Below are 7,609 nucleotides of genomic sequence, written 5' to 3'. Positions count from 1 at the left end.
GATTAAACTAATTGACTTTTTGAACGTATCTTCTGACATATTTGGATTTGGCAACAACATGGGCCAATTGATTGGCGTCATAAATGTATTTTAGGGAGGAAAATAGAAAATATACCTTTTTAGTAGACCTATTTAGTTACGTCTCTCTCTCTCTCTTATTATTACGATTTCTTTTTTTTTTTATGAGATCTCCTAAAATTTTGCTGCTCTTGAGTTTTTTATACATAAAGAGAGAGTGGGAAATTCTATGTTATTCCAAAAATTGAAGTTTTTCTCTAGATTTTCTTTTATTAGTTCTTTAAATTAAATCCTCGATTTATTTCAAGTTATGTTAGTTGTATATATATTCTTATTGTAATGGAATTTGGACCAAATTTCTCGTCCCAGAGCATGGAGAAACATTCTTTTAGATAATTTATGGTAGTCAATTTTGTCTTGTTCTTTTGATTTTTTTTTTTTTTTTTTATTTTTTTTTTTTTTTGTGGGGTTAATTTTTAGCTTAAACGTTCAATCAAAAATAGCACCAGCAATTGCTCCGGGACTTCGCATTTCAGTTTGGCAAGTAACATGTGACGTGCATGATTGGAGGGAGGTGGGCATGTGGCGATACGAGTGTGAAGCGATCCTCAGACATTGCGATGTGCACGTTTTTGGATGTCGCCCACGACTGCAGTTGCCGATCCGCCACTCGAATTTTCGCGTTTCGCCTTTCTGTGGGGCCTACCACCATGCTTTTCCCCACCGGCAATCAGGACCAACCACGTGGACTATTTTTTGTGGGACGCTTTTATGTCACTATAAGTGTTCAGTAGGTCTGATTGATTGAATTGAATATGAAAAACTCTTTTTGCACCCAATCAGGATCTCTTTTTTCTTTTTTTTTTTGTTTGTGACTGTTTTTTTAATTAAATCTTGATACATCATAATTTATTTAAGCATTTTTAATATTTTATTCATTTTATGTTGTCAGATTTCAAATTTAAATAACATGATAAAAAATTAATAGAATGACAGCTGTCGAAACAGAAAAATAGTGGGACTCCATAGGTGAGGCTTATTTTTATTTTTGATAGAAATAAATTCTCATGGGAGTAAATAAAACCGCAAACAATATTATTAGGCACCAGTAGTGTTGAGCACTACCCATTAACATAATAGGAATACCGTAATAAGAGACTAACATATGAGGCTCATTTTTTAATTAACGGTGATTATTAATATCGGTGGTACCCCTAAATATTTTTTTTTTCTGAATAAACCTAAGCATTTTTCTTATAACTGCTCAATTGAATATGAATGTGAGTCAGCATTTAGCAAGAGTAAAGCGGCATAAAAATATTTGCTCTAAGCATCATGTGTCAAAAGTTCAATGCCCAAATCTCTAACTGAAAGACTATTGAAGCGCAAGAAAATTTTATTTTTTATTTTGTTTTATTTTTTAAGGTTAGCATGCACCATGCCGTTCAATATTTATATCAAAAAGTATTAGTTTACCTTCAACGTGACAGAAAAATAAAAGCGCGTTTGCATTGCAAGAACGTGTTTAATTTAGCTGAAAAGTAATTATTTTCCTAGATATAATCCTACTTATTGGTCAATGGTACGTACTAAACAATTGAGAAACATCATATTCACTCAAATAAAATGATTACCCTTTCAGCCAAAAATATAGGTCGTGTTTAGAATTGATCCCGTTTTTATTTTTATATTTTTTGAAAAAGAAAAAATAAAAACATTTTTAAAATGACGTTTGGCGCAATAAAGACAAAAAATAGAAATGAAAATGATTTTTGATTTAGTGTAAAATGAGAGAGAAATGAAAAACACATTTTAGTCATTTTTTATTTTTTATTTTTATTTTCTCATCTCTCGAGGAGAGAGAGACATTAATGAGTTTTTTATACTAAAAATAATCTCTTAATAAAATTACCAAACGTATTTTTAAAAATGATTTATGTCTGAGATTGAAAACGTTTTCATTTTTATTTTCATATAAAAATAAAATCATGTTGGAACGAGTTCCAAACGCGCCTATATTATGTTTATTCAGCCTTTTCTACCTTTATACTAAAAGTTACAATTCGTGTTAGTGAGTTGTATTCATATCAATCCGTTTATTAATCATGTTAAAAAAATATCAATTTAAACACGATATGTTTACTAAATGTGTCAAAAATGTCAACCCAAATACGACTCATTTATTAATCGTGTTAATTGTGTCAACCTGTAAACTCGTTTAAATTAATATATTGAATAAATAACTAATATAATAATGACTTATTTAACATGGTCATAACAAGTTTAACATGTTTATTGGTCAATTTATCTTTTTCTTTAAGAAAAATAAATGAATTTTACCTACAGATATTAAAATTCACATTATTTGTATTTAATATGTCATATAAACTTTCATGTTATATCACATATCATTAGATTGCATATGACACATATAATTAGTCATGTCAATTCGTGTCACTTCATGTTTAGAGGTCAAACCTAACCTAACTCATTTATTAATCGTGTCAACTCGATTATGACCTAAACTTATTTATAGTAAATCTAAACCCCCTAACTTCGTACAGATTTCGAGTCGTGTCGCTACCTGGATTATCAGTCATACTTTATACAATGAAATTATTGTTTATTTCCTAAGCTTTCCAACCAAAATATTTGTTTTTTTCATTAATTTACAATAGTAATAAAGACCAATGATGAGCACTGTTGACGGCTAAATTTTGTCAACAGAAGTACGCCGGGTTACCCACTGGTATCTCGTTGGGTTACCGGCTGGACATTAACTATATATTTGAAATTATGCTATGAAGTGTTTGTTGTATTTTTGGAAGTATGAGAATAATGCTTGAATGAGAGGACACGCGAAATTTATAGTGGTTCACTCTGTTAATGAAGAGCTACATCCACTTGTGTATTGTATTTCTTTTTGGACTCTTGCAATTTACATGTATCGTTATTCTTTCTCTGATTGAATATTAAAGAAGCCAATCTCCTCCTCTCGTGTATGGAGCTTTGCCCCTTTTATAGCTCAAGGTTCCTTCGTGGGCGGTTCTCCTTTGTAGGTAGAAGTACTCGAGTGGCCTACCTTTCTAGACCCAGACCGTAGCCCACTAATCACCTTTTGAACTGTTCACTCAGCCAATTAGTCTTTCATTACAGCTCTGTAAATTCCTATAATCCTTCACTGTCCACTGTAGGGCGGTTTATGGATTTACAATTAATGCCTGTACTGCAGACATCTCCCATCCCTAGACGCAACTTGTGATGTCAGACTCATTTCTGAAGAGTATTCCCCTCGTCGTCTGCGCTGTGTAGACCGCATGTCCTTCCTAGCAGTCGACCCTTTCCAGACGAGAATTTTGTTGCCATAAGATCGACGACACGACTGGTCGATGGTATGCCGGGTCGATGCCCTAAGTCAGGCCTTCTTGCAGCGTAGAGGGGAAGCGAGCTTCAAGCGTCGAGAGTTGTCGCATTTTGAAGAAAAATAGGGCCACGTGTCACGCTATCACTGTTCCACATGTCACCCATATTTTTCCACACAACAAGCACGATAACAAATTTCAACTCAGTGATTGTTAATAGCCACTCTCACAAGAGTCATTGAGCAAGTGTCATTATTACTCGTCGTCATATTCGATTATATCATACCTTTGTCAACCCCTTCACTGTTCAAATTTTCACCGAGCAACCGTCGGAGGATCCTTTGAAAGTGTTTGTTTAAATCGGAAGCAGCACAACATTTTATTTCTAGTTAAATATGGTGGTAAAATTTCTATAAATAATAAAATGATTCCTTCTGTACAGCAACTTGTGGCTGTAGTTTAGTGGTGAGAATTCCACGTTGTGGCCGTGGAGACCTGGGCTCGAATCCCAGCAGCCACAAATATTATGCAATTTTCTTTTTCGGTTTATCAAGGAACGACGTCTGGATTTTGATTTCATGTCCTACCTCGTACCTACCACAGTAGTCAGTACCACTCATCTTATATCATTAATTATTATTGATTTAAATAGAAGGAAATAATAATAGTGTTTAAGAAGACCATAATAACAGTATCTCAGAAAAAAAAAAAAAAAGAAGCAAAATCCATCATTTAAATCCCTTTTATTTTTGGTATGTTCCATATTGATTATTTAGCGTGCCTCTAAACTTCAATTTCCTTGCGGAATTCCATGAAAAAGATCATGCTTTTAAAAACGTACCATTTTTGCAGCAAGAAATGGTAGTCGTGAATCTCTTCTATTACTATTTTACCATTTCACTATCTTCTGTAAGGAGGTTTCTCTTTAAGTTGACTTGCTCTATCAATATTCGCACGAAGATGCTCAATATCTTGGAGCAAAAATGAACATGAAGGCTTCGAGTTCGTTAAAGTCTCCACATATTCTTTTAATGGCGCTGTCAATTTTCTCGATTGCTTGTTGTATCCTTCTAATGAAATCTTCGAAGCCAACAGGAGGAAATGATGGGACCGTTGCTTCTCAATACTCGGTTTCTATATTTCATTTTTAATCCTTTTCTTTTGATCTGCTTTAATCTTATATTCAAAATGGCAAAATGGTTTTGTGATGCTCTCTAAACAAAAGAATTGATAGCTAATTCTACCTTGTTATATATATATATATATATATATATATATATTAACTCGGGATGTAAGAGTTTGAACTCTATACTTTGATTTTAGAATTTGGTGTAGAATTACGTCAAGGCGAAGCAAGTAACTATTAACTTTTACTTTATTTCTTAGGGAAAAAAAATTAACTGGTGCAACGGTTTTCTCTTTGTTATCAGAATTCTAAAAGCAACGAGTTGGTCCAAGTGTTGAGGAGAGCGTCCATGGAAGACGGGACGGTCATACTGACTACGATTTTTGACGAAGCATGGACAAGACCCGGCTCTGTCCTCGGCCTCTTCCTAAAAAGCTTTCAGATTGGCCAAGGGACCAAAAGGCTCTTAAATCACCTGGTCATTGTCACCTTGGGAAGCCAAGCATTTCAAAATTGCAATTGTTTGCATCCCCATTGCTTCCAACTCAGACCATTCGGATCAAGAAAGGGACCTCTGGCTTTAGACAACCTCGTGATTCAGAGGAACACAAACAATTTGCTGCTGCAAGTGCTTGATCTAGGTTACAGTTTCATCTTCACGGTAAGTTCCTCCAGTTCATGGTTGGTTGGGATAAATTACCATGTTGGTCTAAGTATGTTGACGAGAAATGTTCGGTTGCAGGAGGCGGATGTTATGTGGTTGAGGACTCCAATTGTACACATTCACCCTTCATACGAAATCACAATCCCGTGCAATTTACACTCTGAGGATTCACAGAATCGAAGCAACAAACCAGGGAGGGGGCTTTTTTACGTGAAATCAAATGCTGTGTCGATCGAGCTATTTAAGTACCGGAAAGTTTGGGGCACTCTTTACCCCAATTCCCATGTTAAATCTCTATGCGAGGCATTGAAAGAGCAGCAGGATGTGATCGAAATGCTTGGTGTGCGCATACAGTACCTGAATGCAACCTATTTTGGTGGGTTTTGCCAGGGAGATAGTAGGGAAATACGACAGGTTTATACCTTGCAAGCAAATTGCTGTGACAATGTGGAGGATAAGGTCCATGATCTCAAGCTTGTTCTTGAGGATTGGATAAACTTCAGAGCACAATCATTCAATATCAGTTTAGGAAAGAGGGCACCAACCAAATGCATAGCATAAGAGTTTCTTCATACTTTATATCTACTCTTAATGTCCTTATCAGACAATGAATATGAGGTAGAGATAGCTGTGATCGTTTAGTTCACTAGTGGAAAGGAATAATAATATATATAGGAGAAATTCAGATTTTAATCTCCTGAGTTCTTCAAATGACACAAATATTCCTTCAGATTATCAGTTTGAAGGCAACCTGTGTCCAATTTTGACGGAATTTGTTATCAAGGGTGGACTCTTTAAAAAAATTGGAAAAGTGTTACCTATGCAAATTCTGAAAATACCATATTAAACATCAAATTCAACTCAAAAAACAAGGGAGGATTTCGAAGTTTTCCTCATCATTTAACAGGAAAGGCCCTATATATTTTAGGCACAAAACTATCTTCCCATGAATCTGATAGATAAACATGAAAAGGGTGCTCTCAAAATGGATTTCCAGGAATGAAAAATTACTACTTTTAGTACTAAATACAAACACGGGAGAAATTATGATTAACCAAAAAAAGAGAATTCACTCAACTTAATGCAACTTAAAAAGAAGACCCAAAAGTCTCTTAAAATCCAGAGTGAAGAAGGTCAGTAAGGAATGTCTCCTTCGGGTAAATCCCAGTTATCTTCATCTTCATCCTGCTTTTTGCTCGAAGGAGGCGTTTCCTGCCTGTTCTGCGCCGAAAATCTCGGTGGAGGGGGACGCCTATTTAAAATCAAGAGCACAACAATAACAAAAACATAAACAACCTTAATTTCCACAAAAAATAAAAATAAAAAAATAATGGAAAACATTTATTATAGACACCTTCTGCGATTGCGCTTGGCGGCCTCGCGGGTCTTGCGCTTCTTTTCGTCCTGTTTGTTCTCATGGAACCTCCGGCGCTTGCACTCCTGAATGACGCCGGCCCTCATGACCTCTCTCCGGAACCTGTTGAGCAGCCTCTCCTCCGGCTCGTTGTCGTCCACCACCACCTGCACGTTGTACGCCGACTTGAAGAAGAGCGTGTTCGCGTACGCCAGCGACGGGCAAATCACCGATGACAGTGAGGATTTTTCCGGCTCCACCTGGGCCACCGACCCGTGTTGGCCATATTGGGTGGTGGTGGTGGTGAGTTTGTTGTCTTTGTGGGGGGCGGAGAGGGAGAGCTGGGGTGGTGGAGCTTTGTGCTGGGGAGGGGGCTTTGTGGGTAAGATGAAGGAAAGGAAATTGCTCAGCGGAGATGATGAGGCTGCCATGGATGTAAGGATCACTTTCGACTGGGTGTGGTGTGTGATCGCCAGGATAATCAATCACTTTAGTCTTGTGTGGGCCCTTTTCGACTTTATCCTTTTTCTTTATTTTTTTCTTTTCTTTTATTTTTGGATGGATAAGGGGATTGGGAATTAGGAATGGTGTAAAAACGGCATGTCGCTTTTTATCCAATTATTCCAAAACGACATCCTATTAAACGCTGGTTGCTCTTAAAAAACGACATGTCGTTCATTTCTCTATGATCCAATTTCTTTTCTGGCATATGGTATGGATGGATAAGAATGGGAAGTGGGTCGTTTTCTAGGGACTGTATTGGCAGGGGTGTTCAGAAAAATTGATAAACTGACTCGACCTAAAAAACTGACTAAAACCGCACACATTTAACCAAACTGAAGATAACTGACATAAAAAATGAACTCAATTGAACTGAACCATTTTGGGTCGGTTCGGTTTCAGTTTTGGATGCTGCCAGTTTAGTTCCAATCGAACTGAACCAACCTCTTGTATATTTAAAAAAATATATAATGTTTTGCAACAGTAAGGAGTCGAACTCCAAACCTTTATGTTTGTTTCATGCGTTTAAATTTAAAGTTATTATTATGTTATAATATATTTTTCTTATAAAAATTTAAATTTTA

At 36.1% G+C, this 7,609-nt stretch overlaps 2 protein-coding genes and 1 non-coding gene across 3 annotated transcripts; 2 read left to right on the top strand and 1 right to left on the bottom strand.

Moving 5' to 3' along the window:
* The first annotated feature begins 3,828 nt into the window (after positions 1 to 3,828).
* On the top strand, positions 3,829 to 3,900 carry TRNAH-GUG. The gene has a single exon. It is a non-coding gene; the product is annotated as a tRNA-His (tRNA).
* A 955-nt stretch (positions 3,901 to 4,855) lies between these two features.
* Positions 4,856 to 5,731, top strand: LOC21400599 (uncharacterized protein At4g15970). The gene is made up of 2 exons (XM_024175577.1): positions 4,856 to 5,167; positions 5,249 to 5,731. Exons 1-2 carry the CDS (start codon positions 4,856 to 4,858, stop codon positions 5,729 to 5,731), a joined length of 795 nt encoding a protein of 264 aa, XP_024031345.1.
* Positions 5,732 to 6,003: 272 nt separating this feature from the next.
* On the bottom strand, positions 6,004 to 7,022 carry LOC21400598 (30S ribosomal protein S21, chloroplastic). The gene is made up of 2 exons (XM_010113281.2): positions 6,525 to 7,022; positions 6,004 to 6,422 (listed from the first exon to the last, which is right to left on the bottom strand). The coding sequence occupies exons 1-2, from the start codon at positions 6,953 to 6,955 to the stop codon at positions 6,305 to 6,307; spliced, it is 549 nt and encodes a 182-aa protein (XP_010111583.1). The 5' UTR covers positions 6,956 to 7,022; the 3' UTR covers positions 6,004 to 6,304.
* Between the last annotated feature and the right edge of the window lie 587 nt (positions 7,023 to 7,609).

This window comes from Morus notabilis, unplaced genomic scaffold (genome assembly GCF_000414095.1).
Source record: "Morus notabilis unplaced genomic scaffold, ASM41409v2 Scaffold168, whole genome shotgun sequence".
NCBI classification, from domain to species: Eukaryota; Viridiplantae; Streptophyta; class Magnoliopsida; order Rosales; family Moraceae; genus Morus; species Morus notabilis.
Note: the sequence above shows the minus strand (reverse complement) of the source record. Positions and strands in the feature narration are given on the sequence as shown.